The 18,413-nt window shown below is 38.5% G+C and overlaps 1 protein-coding gene across 1 annotated transcript; it reads right to left on the bottom strand.

Annotated features, from left to right (window-relative positions):
- Nucleotides 1-1,101: 1,101 nt before the first annotated feature.
- LOC108146019 (protein sprouty) lies at nucleotides 1,102-18,186 on the bottom strand. The gene is made up of 2 exons (XM_017271795.2): nucleotides 17,014-18,186; nucleotides 1,102-3,259 (listed from the first exon to the last, which is right to left on the bottom strand). The coding sequence occupies exon 2, from the start codon at nucleotides 3,011-3,013 to the stop codon at nucleotides 1,277-1,279; it is 1,737 nt and encodes a 578-aa protein (XP_017127284.1). The 5' UTR covers nucleotides 3,014-3,259; nucleotides 17,014-18,186; the 3' UTR covers nucleotides 1,102-1,276.
- Nucleotides 18,187-18,413: the final 227 nt, after the last annotated feature.

The raw sequence follows: 18,413 nt of genomic DNA, 5'->3' as shown, positions 1-18,413 counted from the left end.
TTTTAAGTTGCTAATTTGCCACTGTTTTTGTTGTCATATTTTATATGGATATTCTATACAAAAAATGTTGGTTTATTTGTATTTTTGCTGCATTTAGATGTGGATTTATCGTTACACTTAAGTTTTGCTTTTTTTTGTTTTGTTTTGTTTTGTTTTTCTATTATTTGGAATTTGCTTGCATTCTGTATCTCGCACTTTGCTTAAAAATTTCATCATATATACAATCTTGCTCACATTTTTGGGGCTGCTGGCTGGCACCACTACGAACCCACCCATCTTTAACTCATCTTTAACTATGTAGTAAAATACGTTCATAAGCAACCGATTTCGTAATCCCATATTTTCGCTCCTAAGATTTGTTCCGGCTTCGTAGTTGGTAAAGTAAACTAACTGACTTTTGGTTTGCAGTACATCTATAACGACATCTAAGCACATTTAGACTGGTCTATAGGATGCTCTAAATTTATCGAAAAGTTCGTCGCCCTCAACACACACACACACACACACGCGCACAGATCAATTTTAAGATTTAAATTCGTAAAGTTCTACAATATTTGTTGTGTAATTTTCGGTTTCTGTTCTTTCTACAACATCAAAAATGGACTGGACTTGGTATATATAATATTTGACTAATTTACGCCATTGAATATTTCTCTAAAAGTTCTCCCGTGTGTGTATATAGGTATATATAATCTGGTGTTTTGTTACGCTTGCCCCAAATTGTTCAATTTTGTATATGAAAATAATAATAAAAAAAACTTTCTCCCGGTTTACTTTACATTCGTGGAAAATTCATTGGAATTATTTGCATACAACTATTTTATGTTTATAAAGTAAGAATTTGACTTAGAGATTGAACATTGAACTGAAGTAAAACAAAATCAAATAATGCAAAAATATCGTTCGAAAAATAATTCCTAATCGCATTCGTTTCGTCAGTTTTTCCTCTTTTTTCCACTCTTTCGCCACTCTTTCGCCACTCGATTTGTTTTTGTTTTAAGCAAAAAATTATTTTTTAAATAACATTTCTAATAATTAATAATTATCTGTTTGCAGTCTTTGGTTATTTAATTTTTCTTTCTTTCTTTCTTTTCTATCTTTCCTTCCTCTTTTTTATGTATCCTCTCATTTTTAAATCATATATTAAATATTTTCCGTATATATATATATATATATATATATGGGGTGTATATGTCCTCGATGTTGTTTAGGTTTGCCTTTTTGTGCTTTGGTGATTTTTGCTCGTGGAAAAACCGGGCACAAAAAGTGGCTCAACTTAGTAGTCGGGACTGGAGTCCAGCAGTCGTTTCTCCGGCGTGAGATCCCCCTTGCGCAGTATGCTCCTGGCGGCACTGCATCCGTGCTCCATGGCCTTGCCATTGGTCTGGCCAAGTCCGCCGTCTGTCGCTCCGCCGGAGAGGCTCACCCCGTTGCCACCCAGATTGCTGCCATTGATGGCCAGGGGCACTATGGGCAGCATGCTGCTGGTGGACCCAATGCCGTTGGCTCCTCCCGTTGTTGCTCCGCCGCCGCCGCCACCGATGCCCTGACACCGGCATCCTCGGCCCGCGAACCGGCCGTAGCACTTCTCGCACAGCTTCATGCAACCCCGCATGGGCCAGTAGAACCACAGGCAGGGCAGGAAGATGGAGAGGGCTCCCAGCCAGCCCCATCGCTGCGTCCGCTTGTAGGGTCCACAGGAGCAGGGATTGTCCACGCAGGGCGTGCCGTTGCCATCGTCGCAGTCCAGGTCGTTGTCCCGGGCACAGTGGTAGAACAGGGCCTTGGCACAGCACAGGCAACTGGCGTAATCGATGACCGACTCGGCACTGCACAGGCACGTCTGGTTGCACACCCATGTCTGTGGCAAGGGCCTGGGGCTCTGGCACTGCTCGCAGCGGCAGCGTCCGCAACGGGGACACACTATGGGATTGGGGTTGAGCAGGCTGGGATCGCCGGCCATCACCAGGGGTCCCCCGCTGCCGGACACTCCACCTCCGTTCTGGAGTAGTTCCTCTAACGCATGCATGTGCTCTTTTTGCGCCGCCACACCCGGCTGTTTGGTGATGATGGGCTGGTTCAGACCCAATCCCAAACCCAATCTGGGTGGCTGCTTCGAGGCGGGTAGTGGTGGTGGTGGTGCTTTTGGGCTAGTGTGCAGGTGCGAATGTAGTAAGCCGTCGGTGTGGTCGCTTCCAAGGGACGTCGCCTGCGTCGTCGTCGCCAGTCGCGTTGCATGTTGCTGCAGGTGTTGTTGCTGTTGCTGGTGTTGCTGTTGCTGCTGATGTTGCTGCAGGAGTTGCTGTTGCTGCAGCTGCTGCTGCAGGTGCTGGTTCCTTTGCGGCAGCAGCAATAGATGGTGGGTGGTTGTCTGGCCATTATCCTGCTGGCCAGCCGGATGCTGCGACCGCGTCGCATGTTGCAGCGGCGTGTCCACATACTCGTTGGTTAGCCTTTCGGATTCGGGTCGCGGTTGAGCCAGTGTGACGGGAGAGGCGGGCGGCTGGCCCAGGGCGTTGCTCGCCGGCTCAGCGCTTTGGAAATGACTAAGGAAGTTGTTGTTTAGGCTGCTGCTGTAGTTGCTGGCCAGCAGCGGAGCAGGTGCCGGCGGTCGTCTTCGCGTGAAGCTCGAACTGGAACCAGACACCGATCCCGAACTGATGCCCGTCGTCGAGGAGGCCGTGCTGCTGTTGCGGCTCAGACTGCTAGGACGTTGCGGCAGGAAGGTCAAGTGGTGGATCTGATAGTCGTCAAAGTCCGCCGATGCAGGTATTATCGATATCGTATTGTTGTTATTGTTATTGTGGTTGTTGTTGTTGCTCGCTGTAATACTAAGTTGTTGCTGCTGTGAATTGTTGTTATGGATTGTTGTCGCTGCTGCTGATGATGATGCACCCACTCCTTGATCGACGCCACTCAATGTCGGCTCCGGCGCCCTTGGTCGATGCACACGGGGTAATAACTTCGGGGGCCGGGGTGGCGCCAAGGGATCGCCGCCATTTCTGCGATCCATGTAGTGTTGTAACCAGGACTCCTCCTCCTCCCCCAGCTGCACTCCTCCACTGCTCCACTCCTCCGGCTCCTCCGCTGCTCCACGCTCCTCGCTCCTCGCTCCACCTCGGAATCGGGAACGCACCTCCACCTCCGGATCCGGATCCGAGATCCTCAATGCCGCCGATCGTAGTTGCTGCGCCCGGACTCAGCTCGGTCTGCCTTCATCCTTTCGCAGATTCAGACAGCTGAATGCAGCGATTGCTTTCTGTAAAGGAAGGAAAAACATACAGAATTAGTAGGGAATTGGTATTGCTTTTAATGTAAATAATATCAAAAAATATGTTTTATTTTGAAACCGTTTTCATTTGTTTTAGAAAACACAACTAATAAATCTCCTAAAAGTAATCCACGTTTATTTATCGACCCCGAAAGCAAATGCAAGAACGCCACGAATTGATTTTGCAGTTTTTCGCAGCCACAAAAATGGCACGTAGATGGGTTCGCCGTGCTTATGGATAAACACAAAATAAATAAGAGCCCAGAAATAGTAGAAATAGTGGAAATAGTCCAGCCAGCACGAGGCGTGCCCCTTGGGTCCAAAGTACCAGATGCTTTTGTTTGGATTAAGTGGCCAGAAGAAGAAGTGAACTTTTCTTAATGTTTGTAATTAATTCCGCAGCTAGGAAACCAAAAAAGTGAGAGAAGGTCGCCCCGTCATATTTATATATGTACAGATAAAGGCGGTTTCTTATTCATTTATTTTGTTTTTTTTTTTGTTTTTTCTTTTTTGGTGTTTTTATGTAAACATCATAGGGCAACAACACACTGGCTTTATGATTATTATTATTGCGGTTCATAATGCTTTCGGGTTCACTCGAATCGGCGGGACATGATGTTTCAGAGATTGTGGCTCGTAGTTTCTAGTTTCTAGGGAAACTGGGCTTGGCCCTACTGCTAAATGTTAAAGATCAAATTGCTTATTTATGCTGGAGACGAGTAGTAGTAGTATTTTTTTTTTGTGGATCCAAACGAATACAAACGAATCTGCCGCCCTCGACACCGCTAACCCCCATTATCTGCCTTAATTGCTTTCACCCCGCCTATCAGATCCGATCCGATCCGATCCGATTCGTCCGCAATATTCAAATTCAGAATTCCATTCTCGCTTTTCACTTATTTCCGCTCCGCCACGTATTACGTAGGGCCATAAAAACAAATGGGAATAACTTTCATAATTGTTCGATTTGGCATATCAAAAAGAAATTAGCGATTCGTATTCAGAATGAGAATGAGAATGAGAGTCTCGATTCCCGATTCATTTGCATATATATGTATTCACATATACATATATATATATATAGTAAGTACCAATCGAGGGCGAAGAACGAAGCGTATGAATAAAGAATATAATGCTAATTGAACTTTGACTGGGTACATATTTCGGCTTTTGATGATGATCATGTTAATTATGGCACGATCGCGATCGCGAAATAAAACATTTTTATGGCAAAACAACTGTATTTTTATGGCATGTTCTTTCCGATTTTATAGCGATGCAGCAGTTAATCTGGTCAACGCGGCGTATGAGTAATGCGATCGGCCAGGGAAGATCGAAATGCGAAATGCGAAAAGCGAAAAGCCGCCCGCCAGACGTCGCGTTTAGATAAATATTTGTTTACACATAATTAAAGGCAAGGCACGAGGTGGCCCCTGGCAAATAAGGAAATACAGGAAATTAATAAATGGCGTCTCTGTTCTATAAAAATTAACAAAAGAGCCAGCCAAACGAACAGCAGTATGCAAAATTATCAAGCGATATTGGGATTACCATTAAAAATAGTAAGACAATTGTATTTGAAAGTTTCAGTTACTACAATTATTATTTTTTGCAATTTTAATAATTTTATTAGAAATAATTTTTGTTTTTTTTTATGAATTTTTTTCTAAATAGTTTCCATTTTAGGAAAGCCAAAAAGGACAGCAATGTGCAAAGTATATAGCTAACTTGGCAAAACAAAGACATTAGAATAAAAAATAATTTTTTTTTTTTTGTATTTTATTCACAAATTTTTCCTTTTTTTACATTTGCAGGTTGCCACTATTATTGTGACCCCATCTATATATGCGCCTATATCTGGCGATAAAAAGCACAACGAATTATTATTATTATTGTGCCGCATAAAATTGGTTTTAAGCGCCAACGAATATTTCTCCGCCCCAAAAGAAATAAATACAGAGAATATACACATATAGACTATACTATAGGTATGCGAGTGGGTCGAGTGTGTGCTTTTCGGGGGGTATAAAAATTAACACAAACGCCCACTTATTGACGTCATGTCCGGTACTCAAAAACAATTTTCGAGAATGATCACGATTGGGGAAAACAAAATAGAAAATCAACGAAAACACACGTCGTGGAGCTCTTTTTTTTTTTGGGTTGCGGCAGTGGCAGATCGCCACTGATTGCCAATAAGAAAATCGCGGCACAGGTCCCTCCTCTTTATATATTTGGCAATCGACTTTGTGTAGAAAACTGTAAACGTCATTTCAATTTTTTCCGTTCCTTGATATACAAAATTCTAGGTAGTAAACTATTTATAAGCTTTTTTTGAGAATGAATTCTAGGGGCAAAGGCAAAGGCAAAGCTTTGATGTTATAGTTATAGATATAGTCTAATGAATTGTGTTCCAAATCGAAGTTGAGTTCTTAATTATCCACAAATTTGAGCCAGTAAAATTCCAATTAATAGGTGTAAATGCGGCCATAAAAAACATATTCAAATTGCTCAATAAAAAATAAATAAACATCATACAACGTTTGACGCACACCCGAAAGTAATGCCAAGATTTCGATTTCATTCTTAAATTAATTGGGCCCAGCAGATAAAATACAAACAAACTTGTTGCTTTTTTTGCGTTCACTCGATTATTTTTAATTGCGCTAAAATTCTTTTACCTCGTTGTTTTTTTGTTTTTTATAAACGTTTTAACGTTAACGTTAGGCAAACTTTGACCTTGGATCACAGCAGCAGCAGTGCCTGAATAAAAAATAAATTATTTCGCTGGCAGAGAGTGTGATTCAATGGCGCACGAAATGTGAAATGTGGCATTTGAAACGTTTTCATTAATAAGTGAAAATACGACGGGGGACTGAAGGTCTTTGTCGCCGGGCTAATTCATTCAAACGATTCGAAGAGATTCGCCTTTGTTGGTTTGCGTTTGTTTGTTTGCTTGTTTGCTTGTTTGCTTGTTTGCTTGTTTGCTTGTTTGCTTGTTTGATTGTTTGGTTGGTTGTTTGCACAAACAAGTGTCACTGCCAGTTGCGATTTAAATAAAATTATTTAAGGCAGGCGGACAGCCCAGCAACATCAACACAAAGCGAAGCGTTTTTATATAAAAATAAACTCTGGCAAAAATCAAATGCAAACAGGTTTTTTCGCTGCCATTCTGGTTAATAAGCCGGCGAATAATGTTTCTGGCGAACGAGATGTCCGATCTTTTGCCTTATCAGCGGCTACGTTTACCGTTCCAATTGTCAAATGAATTAATAAAAGTTATTGCCCAACGAGTAATGCCAGCATGACCCAATTAAATTGTTCACAAAAAACAACAGATATAAGGGAAAATTAATTGCAGCTTTAATAGGCATTTTTCAGTGAAAAATAAATAACATGATTCTGATACCTATAATTTATTTTAGCTTAATTTAGCTAAGATATTTAAATTGCTTACTAAAGAAATTATTTATTTTATACCTTTATTGTTAGGATATTTTAGGTGGAATAAATAAGAAAATATACTGAAATGCAAAAGTAAAATACCACGGGGCAGAAAAAAGAAATTAAAATACAAATTTAAGTTATAATGAGCTTCTCATTACGCCTACTTTGGTTTAGTTTATTTTAATGCTGATCTAGTGTTAACTGACCCAATTTTGGAATTGTCAGCATTGACGTTAAAAAAAGTACGACTTGCAATTCATTTTATCATGTCTGGAAAACGTGCATTAAACTTAATGTGTAAAAAATGTTTAATTTTTTGCTCCCATTCAGATTTTGTGTCAAGTACTGGTAAAGAAAAGCTGGAAATATCTTGTGGGCAAATTCTTACTTTCAAAATAAAAGCATTGTTATAAAATTGTAAAACGCAAGTGCTAAATTTAAAATCGAACTTTTGCACACTGGTTTCAATAATTACAAATGTATTTTCCCCTTAATACTATAGTTTAAGTGTAATTTATTGAAGTGCAGTTATAGGATATAATCAAGGTATTCAGTATTGGCTTTTGTTTTTATTTTTTATGCTGAATTTAAAATCTCCCTTTTTGAGCTCCGGTTTTAAAAATATGGTTTCTGATCTCCTGCTAAATATATGCAGTATGTGCGGATACACACGCTTCGAGGGCAGACACACATGAGTAGATAAATGAAATGCGAAGAGCGACAGATGAAAAACCTACACAGGAAACGCTAATGACTGCAGGCAACTCAACTCATCTCAACTCGGAGGGAACAAAACGCGAATGAGAAAACTGAAATTGAAACGGGAATCGCTTAATGTTGCTGCTGTTGTTGTTGCTGTTGCTGTTGCTGATGCTGCTGCCACGACAACAACAACAACAACAACAGCGACACAACCCAGTCACAGAGCACAGATCATTAAACTATTTAAATGCCCAACCGACCATATGTTGCAGCCACAGCAGCAGCAGCAGCAGCAGCAACAGCAGCAACAGCAACAGCACAGCAGCAACATCAGCTAATAGTTTTCAAAGCAAATGAACAGCACATGTGGCAAAGGGCTCGAAAGTGTGTGTTAATGAAGGCACACACGCATACATACTCAAATACTGACTAGTATACTCCAAAGTCGGCCTGAATGATAATTATCATAATGATGATTATGTTCATTCTTGTGTCTGGTTCGGTTTGGGTTTTCCTTTAATTTTTGTAGAAATCATTGAAGCCAACTCTGGTCGAGATCGGCGGAGTGGGGGTTTTTCGAGGGGAGCAGAAGAAGCCGAGAAGAGGCAAAAGATCAAATCACCAACAAATGAGCTGAGCCAAGAAGATGCCATCAAACCGGAGGCCCAGACTGGTGGTTGAGTGTTCAGAGATGTCGCCGATATGGGAACTGGTTCGGGAAAACTGTAGCTCCATTATTAGGTTACCTATTTTTAGGAAAAACGGTATGGATCTCACACTCAAAGTTTATTTTTATAAACAAGGTATACTTTAAGTTACTTAGAACATGTAGAATGTTATAAACTGGTTCAGGAAAATTGTATTTTTAAGAAAAACTATATTGTATTTCTATTATTAGGTTACCTATTCGTAATAAATACTACATGGCTAATACTGAAAGTTAATTATTATAAACAAATGTAATGGTACATTACTTTAAACAAAGCATGGCTTTCAAAAACGTAAAAGTTTAAAATGTAGTAGGCAAATAAACCACTTTAAACAAGATCATATTGAAAGCAAACTAGTATGCCCCAGCTACTTGAATTTATTATAAAGTTACTCAATTTATCTTCCAGTTAAATACTTGAACTATAATATAATATCATATGCAGTATGGTTTCTGATGTAATAGGTAGCATGTGTAATAAAACAAATAAACAATTTTAAATAAGAACTAGTTCCCCGTGGCTGCTCAACTCTTCTCCCCCCTCACATTCCCCTGGGTTTACAATGCTGGTCTGTTCTGTTGTCTGGTCTGGTTTGATCTGGCCTATAGGTCTGGAGAACGGGAAGAAGAGGCAGCAGAAGATGATGAAGAAGAAGAAGAAGAAGCCCATAAACTACAAGTGATCGACCTTAAGATTTTCTCGGGCTGATTGTCTCCGTGCCATACGATCTGTGTTTTCTCTAGCCTCCAGCATCCCGTATATTTCGTATGGGATTGTGTGTGCGTAAAGTAGGTAGATTTCAGGTAGAATTCTACACCAGGAGTTGTGCTGTAGCTGTAGCTGTAGTTGTAGTTGTAGTTGTAGTTGTACCATAATGACTGAAGTGAGTTGCAGTTAAGTGGCAGCCAAAAAGGAAGCTGCAACATGTGTTGCCCTGCCATTCTGCCTTACTTATTTCCACTGTGCGTAAGTGGTGTTCCATTGTTGTTGCACCTTTTGTCTGCAACAGCAACAGCAACAGCAGCAGCAGCAGCAACACTATTGCAACAGCAACAACATCGGTCCAAAGAGATTGAGATTCCACTCCACCAGTTCTCGTCACTTAGCCTTATAGAAAAACATCCACATCCACATCCAACAGATGTTTTCTATGTTTCATTGTGAAAAATTTTCTCTTTTTTTTTCTAAACGGTTAGGTTGTTTTTCCTTATCTAGTCGTCTCACTCTTTGGGTGATTGCTCTCCTTTCATTTTGAATTTCTATTTCTATTCATTTTTTTTTTTTGCCCGTCCTCCTTTGTTGTACTATAATTCTCAATCGCCTGCATTCGCTTCATTCTTGAAAAAGGTGCACTCGCATAGTAAATGGGGTATTATAACAGAACAGACTGAACTGAATGATCGGTTGCTTCATTGCCAGGGAATGATATGTGGGATGATTTATTTGCTTTTCGGCTGGCAAACGAAATCAGATTATGAAAACAAAAACAAAAAACTTCACCTAAATGTTGTGTTTATGCTTCGAATAAGACCGTTTTCTTTGCTCTGGGCTAAAACTTGAGATTTTTGTGGTTTAGAAATATTATTAAACCTAAATACAAATTAAGGTTAGGAATAAGAATAAACTTTGTTTTATACATTTTTAAATCATTTCTATTTTTAATCCAAATGTTGTTTTGATGATGTTTAGAAAAGTATATTGACCATAAGCTAATTTAAAGCCAATTTATAGGAACGTTTGAATGGGATATACAAAAGAAATTAATAGGAACATTTAAATAGTGCTTAGATCTTATGTGATCTACAAATTTAAATTATTTTTGAATTAATGCAATTGATGGAATCCTTTATATAGGGTTTAGTTTTAATGCAAAACTTTATAATTGATTATTAACAGTGAATAATATAAATAAAAAATCGTTTTTTTAGTTTATCAAACTGGAGAGCACATTTTGAAGCTACTGCTTTGGAAGTCGGTTTTCCACAACTCTTTAAGTTTTCCCACGCAATGGAGCCTCCCTCCATTCGTCTGGCAGTATAATTTCGACATGATAATACAGTTACCTTCCTGCCGGCGATATCTAGATACGATGATACCATAGATACCCATGAACCAACCTCCAACTCCCGGATCCCCGAGCAACGCCCACACTTTGCTAGACATTGTGGCCCAACCCTCTCAACGTGAAAAGCGGGGAATGCTGAATATAACACACAATGTACAATGTACAATGTACAATGTACAATGTACCATGAAGGCAGGGCAAAAAGGCACAGGCACACTAATAGAGCCATGAGCATAGAGCATACACATAATTTTCTATATCTAATTTGCGTGTTCTATTCAAAAATTCCGCTCACATCCTTACACGCGCAAACGCCCACACACAGGCGACAGCTGGCCGAGTGCCTGAGTGTTGGTGAGTATCTGTGAGAGCGACACTCTCACACACACACACACACACATAGACAATACTCATTGGCTTGGCCCAAAAAAAGAAGACTAAATAAATAATAAGAATTGCACAGCAAACTCATGACATGCTGGTGATGACGTCAATGGAACACACACACACACACACAGACAACGAATGCCAGGTTGTCTGTCTCTGTGTCTGCTATATAAATTTTCCTGCTATTTATAGAGTCCTTGCCCCGAAATAGCAACAACAATTGGGTCTCCAATAGGCCCGCAAAAACCACCCGAATTTTCTCAAGCCTCCAACCCCCCACAACTTCCCGAAAAAAGAAAGAGAAAGTCCAAATTGGCGAGAAGGCAATGTAAACAACCTGACCCGCCCTAATGTGAATCAACACAGAATCAGACACAAACACATATACACATCTTCCCAATTGAAGCATACAACCGCCCAACCACCCACTCACCCACACAAACGCGAAGGCAAAGCCAAAGTTGATCAAAAAATGAGGCTAAAAGTGCGTGACTTTGGCAGGAAACTTTTCTCAATGGTTAGAGATGTCAAGAAACCCAATTTAAAAGGTTTTGATAGCAATTTAAAAATATGGAAAAAATTTATTTTAAATATTTAAAATTCGAAATAGTCACAACTTCAAAAGAGTTTCGAAAGACTTATTAAAAAATCAATAAAATCAGTTATTTAGAGAGACAATAGTCTTAACTACAGTTTATTTATCAATTTAATAATAAGGAACAAATATATTTTAATTGTTTAAAATACAAAGTAAATACAGCACCTACAATAAAGTTTGAACGGAATAACCTAGCTATTTAGAGATAAAGTCATAACTACAGGTTTAAACTTGTGACAAATCTCTAACAACAAATTTAGTATATGTTAAAGGCTGAGTATTTTAATGCCATAGTATTCTTAATAAAAACAATATAACCCTAAGAACAGGTTGAATCTATACAATTTTATAACTCAAAACATCAAAAATGGGCTGTTCTTACATAACAGAACTTAAAGAATTTCCCCCCCAATTAAAATCCGCAACTTTTCGTGTCACGAACACACCCCCAAAATGCCAGACACACCAGCAAAAAGACAACCCAACGCAACCCAACCGCCCACAAAAGCCGCACAGATACACGCACTTGACTCGTCTGCCTCGCTCCTAATTTTCCTCATTTTCCACGAAGCGTGGCAACCGAAATCTATTTTTAGCTCACGGATTTTCCAACGAACAAAAACAAAAACAACAAAAAAAATAAAAGGAAAAAAGGAGAAGAGAAGCGGAAAGCCATGGTCTTGTAGTGCATAATATCCATATCCCCAGAGCTTCACTACCCCACCTGTAATTTTTTTTTAGATAAGACTGACGGGGAAAACTGACTCTTAAAGTGTTTTTTTATAAGGGGTGGGTGGTTTGAGGGATGGGTTTTCCACCCAGTTGAGGTCTCCAAGGAAGGCTGCGTGGGCTCGTCTTCAGGTCACCTACGCTCACACGCAGATATAATAAAAACACACAAAGTCCTGGCCCACGCTCGCTCAGCTATTTTCGACCCCACGTGGAGAAAAAATAAAAAACCATACCAGTTAGACTTAAAAGCGTGGTAATTATACCCGTTTTATAATTTACTTAAAAGGAATTTTGGATGTGCGTTGCAAAGAGTTTTTAAATTGACAATGTGTTATTTTTAAAATAATCATTTCACTATCAAAAGATCCTTATCAATTAATTTTAAGTAATTTTAATATTGTTACAAAGTAAGTAGTACATTTTGATTTCTCAGCAAGTATTATATTAATTTATTAAATGGCTTTAAGAATTTCAAGCGCAATTATTATTTCTATAAGTCTTACTTTAAAGTGTCTGCTATTAAATTCTTCCACCAATTTCCTGTGACTGAAAAAATAATGTTTTAATTCAATTATTAAATATTATTAAATACTGAAAATAAGAAAAGTTTTTTTTCGGCGAGTTCGAAAGTCTTTTAATTTCTGAGGATGTATATCTATTGTTTTTAAATTCTAAAAATGGGAAGAGCTAAGTTTAATTATGATGTCTATCTTGTTATTAACAGTTACTAAATTTTGAAAATAAATTCCAAAGTCACTCAATTTCTAAAGATCATTATATTCAATGATTTTCTGTTATCAACTATTATTTTTCTCAGTGCACTCGTGCAGACTTTGCATATGAAGCGAGGATAAGGAGGAAGGGAGGTGGCAGCATTTCGCATTTGTTTGGACGTGTCCAAGTTGTCACCTGCTGGTGGCAAAGGTCACGCCCAGGCAATTGCATTACGAGTTGCCAGCCCAATTCAAAGGGCTGTCATAAGCAGTTACTGCCCGCCGCCACCCATTCCACACAAGAATGTCATCTTTAGCTCACTATATCCATGCTGACTGCTCTGTGCATCATCATCATCATCATCATCATCATGTTCATCATCAACATCTTTGGCTTTATCATGGGTTGTCGGCGTCAGCCATTCATTGACGACAATTCTATGGGCCAACGATTTGTTTTTGCTAGCTGCGCACACATATAGTCGGATATATACCGATGGTTGGATATATATATATATATATATATATTTATAGAGAGCTGTGCCTGTGTGTTTAGGCCATTTCTAAAGACGCTCGATTAATGAGCGTTTTGTATGCGTTGCTCGACCACCGCCTCGCCTCTTGGGTGGTCAACAGAACCCTCGTTTTCAAACTAAATAAACGGAAGTGAGCGTGGGCTGATCTGGAAACGCCCCTCCTTCCCCACACCCATGAACAAAAAGGGGGTGCAGTTATTGTCTTAGTTTGCTAATGGACAAGATTTGCCAGGAAAGCCTCAAAACGTAGTTAGAGCCATGGAAAAGAGCTTAAACGAGGGGAATATACAAGAGGATTGTGCAAAAATAGTAATCAAATCGAAAATTATTTGCTGGGATAGAGTACAGGGCAATTATAAGCCAAAGTCTTTAGTAATAGCAATAGATCTAAAATAAGTATGGGTTTATTTTTAAATTAACTTTATTGAACGAAATTTCTTTTTCAAATAGTAAAGTGTGTAGAACAAATATTTTTTTAATATTCTTTTTCGAATTACTTCTACGAATACGTATCCATATATACATATATAAAATAAAATAAAAAAAATATAAAATCCATTATTTACAAAATACTAAATTGCATATATACTTCACTAAATAATTCAGTCTAAATTTCAAACTTAATTACACAAAATAAATAAAAACGCAAGGAATCAACATCAAAATCATTTTCATATTTGCCAAAAGCCTTTTTGTAATTACTTCGTAGACCCATTAATTAATGATTAACCCCAAAAAGATGTTTTATATGCTCAAAGCCCCTTTGAATTTATTTCGTACGCTTTATAAATCCACTAGTCGTCAGCTCTTTCAATTGCAATTGTGTGTTGGCCCCCACAACAAACACCCGAACTGGTTGTTTTTGTTATTGTGGGATTTATTTTTAAAAATTATAATTTTCAAAAATAAAAAGGCCATTTTTCGTTGGCGTTTTTTTCTTCTTATATTTTTTTTGTTCAGCGTCGGTGCGACGACAAAAATAATGAAAATCACATGTTTGCTTGCGGCATAAAAATGCTTGTTGTTGTTGCTCTCAGTTCAGTTCAGTTCAGTTGAGTTTTCGGTTTTGGTTTTGGTTTTGGTTCTTGTTGGGCTGTCATTTGGCGTTTTGCTTTGCTGGCAGCACAACACAACACAACGCAACACAACACACATATCTTATAGATACTTTACTATATATGCGCCATGACTATCTATATAGGGCCTATCTGAAATCTCAACCCATTCTGTACCTTTTTCGAGTTCAGTAAATGTCACTTGGGATGAAAATTGCAATCGTTTTAATATATATTCTGGTAATTCATATGCAGAGACTATAATAAACACTTTTCAATTGGGTTTCTATGTTTAGTTGAGCCGTTGCTTCAATTATGTCGTCGGTTGTTGTCGTCAGCAGCGTACTTTATAGTACATATAGTATATAGAATATATACCCATGCCTTACATTTGGTAACTGTTTCGTGATTATCTATTTTTAGTGTTGCGAATGCAATTAATTTGCTGTCATTTCGGCCCCTCGCCTGTTGTTCGTGTAATTTTATTTCTGCTGGCTATTCTTGATACATCCCAAATAAGACAGAGGAAGATGTATGCATGGTATGGATATATATATAGACGAATTGCTATAAATCAGGTGCGCGGGGATTGGCAGCACAGGTTGGTTAAAGGCGGCGCGAGTCTACCATACAAAGTTACAGGTGATCTACAAAGTTTTGTGGACGAGCAACAAAATTGTATATAGTATATAGTATATGGCATATACCCCTCGGAAACCTCAGAAATCTCGGAAACCTTCACGACTTTCCCATCTATCTGGCTGTCTATTTGGCGTCTGCGTCATCAACGTCATTGTGGATCTGTGTGTCTAGCTGTTTATTTAGCTAATAAAAATTAAGCATTTAATTTATTTATTCAGATATGTTTGTGTGCACATGTTTTTGGCAGATACGAAACGCGAGAATTCCTTCTTTCCATTATGAATGAAATTTGTATTTGTGTATTTGTGTATTTTTGGCTATGACATAAATTCAGAACAGCAAAACAGAACAGAGAGAACTCACAGCAAAACGCAAAAGAAGGCCACTTAATTCAATTGAAAATTGGTAAAACCCTCAGCCGATCGATCAAAAAATGTTAACTTATCGCTTGAAAAGTTTTTACGCCTCTTTTATTTATTCTGCCTCTCGTTTCCGTTAGCCCCAAAAATTAACAGCCAGCAAAAAGTAAATAAACTTAAATATTTTTCGTTGGTTTATCAGTTCTCTCGCCGTCTTCTTTTTTTTCTTCTTTTTTCTGATTTTTTAAGCGTGTGTCAGCGTGAAAAGAAAGCAAAAGCAGCAGGCAAAGCCCCGAAAAAACGAGCCTAATACCTTTCTGGGGGTCTCTTATCGAGCCACAAAAAAGTGCTACATCGATGACGAAACTGCCTCACCTCACACACTCTTTGGCTTGGCTAGATTAAAACCAAATCGAAACCCATCGAAAATGTGTTTAAAAATAGAGTAGAAAAACAGGCTCAAGTGTCCAAAGGTTTGCCACACAACACAACACAGCACAACACACATCACATCACATCAAAACAAAAAGTGTACAAAGAAAAAGTGGGCAACTGATTAGAAGGGTTTAGCTAAAGTCAGTCGTCAGTCGACTGATTTGTGAATGGAATTCTCTGTGATCGATCGATCTCTGGATCGTTGGTTCGTCAGATCGTTTAAATCGCTAGATCGGATCGAATCGGATCGACTGGCCATTATCAGTCGATCGCTGGGCAACAATGAAACAACTTTATAAATTCATATTCTAGAATTTCTGAATTTCTCCGCAGATGCAAGCCGAATCGAATCGAATCGAATCGAATCGGAGAGCAATTTATTTTCAATAAAAAGTGATACTGCTGATATTCTCCTGTATGCGAGTGTGTTGGAGGGGATTATCTGTCTGGTACGATCAGTAAATACCGAATACTGATGGGAGACGAGGCCAGACAAACAAACAACTTGAAATGTCAGTTAAACATTTTGTTCGGAGCAGACGCGAAAAAAATATATCAAATAAAAAACAGGAAAATTTATTTGATTTTACTTTGACAGTTAATGCATTTATATATATTTATTTTTAGCACTCTCTGGCGAGATCAAAGCGATTCTATCTATAGAACGTTTTGTATTCTTCAATGAAATTCTAGAGGGCAGTATGATTTGTAGTGGGCAAAATATATATAAAAGGAGGAAAAGCAATCAATTTGTCCAACTATATAACAGATTACGTTTTAGAGATGAAGACTTAATATAAAATTGTATTTTATTTAAAAGCATAAAGATTGTTAACTGTGGAACAGAAACTACATATGTGTTATGAAATAATATCCATAAGCGAAAGATCAGTTTACCTTATAGTTAACAATGTTTTTATTTATTTCTGTTAGATTTAAGCATCTATTACTTTTTTAAGATAAATTTTTACCTAATCATAAAATATTCAATAGCATCTAAAATATTGGTATATTGCTTCCCGATTCTTGAAGATGTGATGTTTTAATTCGGAAAAACATAATTGGTTCCACTATATTTCTTCCTAAACGCTGAACACCAATTATGTTTGTTTTCAAAAAAGAAAAAACATGTCACGATGCAGTCATAAATTAATCAGATATTCGCATGGAATATAAACATATACACCAATTATTTCTATCAAGAGTTGTGCATTTCCTGGCAATCCATCTGGCCGAAGGTTAGACGCCAAAACGTGATTAACTGAAATTGCTGCTGCATTTCAGTGCGGCTATGTATCTAAGTATCTACGTATCTACGTATCCGAGGGATATATCTTGGCCGCTGTGGGGGCGAAACTTACATTGATTTTCAAAAGCAATCCGTGGTGCAAATTCCGTAATTTATCACCATAAATGTGTGTGCTGTATTATATGTTGTGTAATCCTTATTTTTTTTTGCTTCGTCGTGTATCCAAAATATGTAGCTTAAGATTTTTGGTTATAATCCAATGGCGTTTTGGAGCGGGGGTTCTTTAGATTCGACTTACTCGCGATCGCGACTGCTCGATTTATTTAGCATTTATTAACGATGATTTTTCGCTTTGCTTTCTTTCGCATTTCATTCACAAAAGTAAATTCAATTAACACAAAAACGACGCCGGCGACGGTTGTTTGATTTTGTTATTATTTTTCGCCCAGCCTCGTTTTATTTTATATTCGCTGGTATTGTTGGCGTGCCAAAAAAATAATAATAATCAACTTTGGCGACCGGCAATGGTAAATTGTTGTTGCTATTGCTGTTGCTGTTGTTGTTGCTGCTGCTGCTGCTGTAGTAGTTGTTGTTGCTGTTGTTGTTGGAGCAGCGACGTCGACTGCGCTGCTGGCGTCGCACAATCACACACAGATACACCAACACACTGAAAGCGGGGGCCACGTCGTCGTCGCCTGTGTGCGGCGAATGTATCTGTATCTGTGTGTCTCGTCTTGAGTAAAAAAATATTTTTATGCAATTTTATATATGTACGTACATATATATAAAAATATTTGTGTGCGCGAGAGAGAGACTGTTGTTATTTGAATTTGTATTTTATTTTTTTTTTTTTGTTATTTGACTTTTAACCAACACGTTTTGTATTTGATTGGCTTGAGTTGGACTTTTTACTCTTTTTTTTTCAAATAGCAATTTGCATTTGTAGGCACATGATTTCCATTGGAAGCGATTGTGGTTTGGTAAACTATTTCTATTTCCCAAAAATAAACACTCACTTTTCACCACACACAGAATATTTTTCAAGTGATTTTCGGCTTGTTGTGTTGTGTTGTATATATAAATATATATAATATATATATGTGGTTGATTAGCGCGGCTTGGTAGTGTTTTGTTTTGCTTAACAGGTTATTGTTTGTGTTGCTTCGAAAAAAAATGTTGCAGTTTGATACAAAAGTGGCTTGGTTTTTGAGGAAATCGGAAAGACAGCGAACGCGGCAGTCGCGGCAACCGCTCGTCACGAGGTTTTGAAGCGAAATGAAGCGAAATGAAGCGAAATGGGCCGCCGCTGGTTGGGAACTTGGGTGAGAGCCGAATGTTGTCAGCCGAAAGAGCGATTTCCCAACAGCAGTGTTAAAACACAGCGTTTAGTGGCAGAAATACAGAAATTTGTGTTTCTTAACAGGTTTGGGAGAGCGAAAAGAGAGAGAGCGCGCTGCAAAGGCGCTGTTGCTCGAAATGAGCCCCCCTGTTAACTCAGAGAGGCGGCGAATT

The sequence above is a fragment of the Drosophila elegans genome, unplaced genomic scaffold (genome assembly GCF_018152505.1).
Source record: "Drosophila elegans isolate 14027-0461.03 unplaced genomic scaffold, ASM1815250v1 contig_208, whole genome shotgun sequence".
In the NCBI taxonomy this organism is placed as follows: Eukaryota; Metazoa; Arthropoda; class Insecta; order Diptera; family Drosophilidae; genus Drosophila; species Drosophila elegans.
This window is presented reverse-complemented; position numbering and strand designations above follow the sequence as displayed.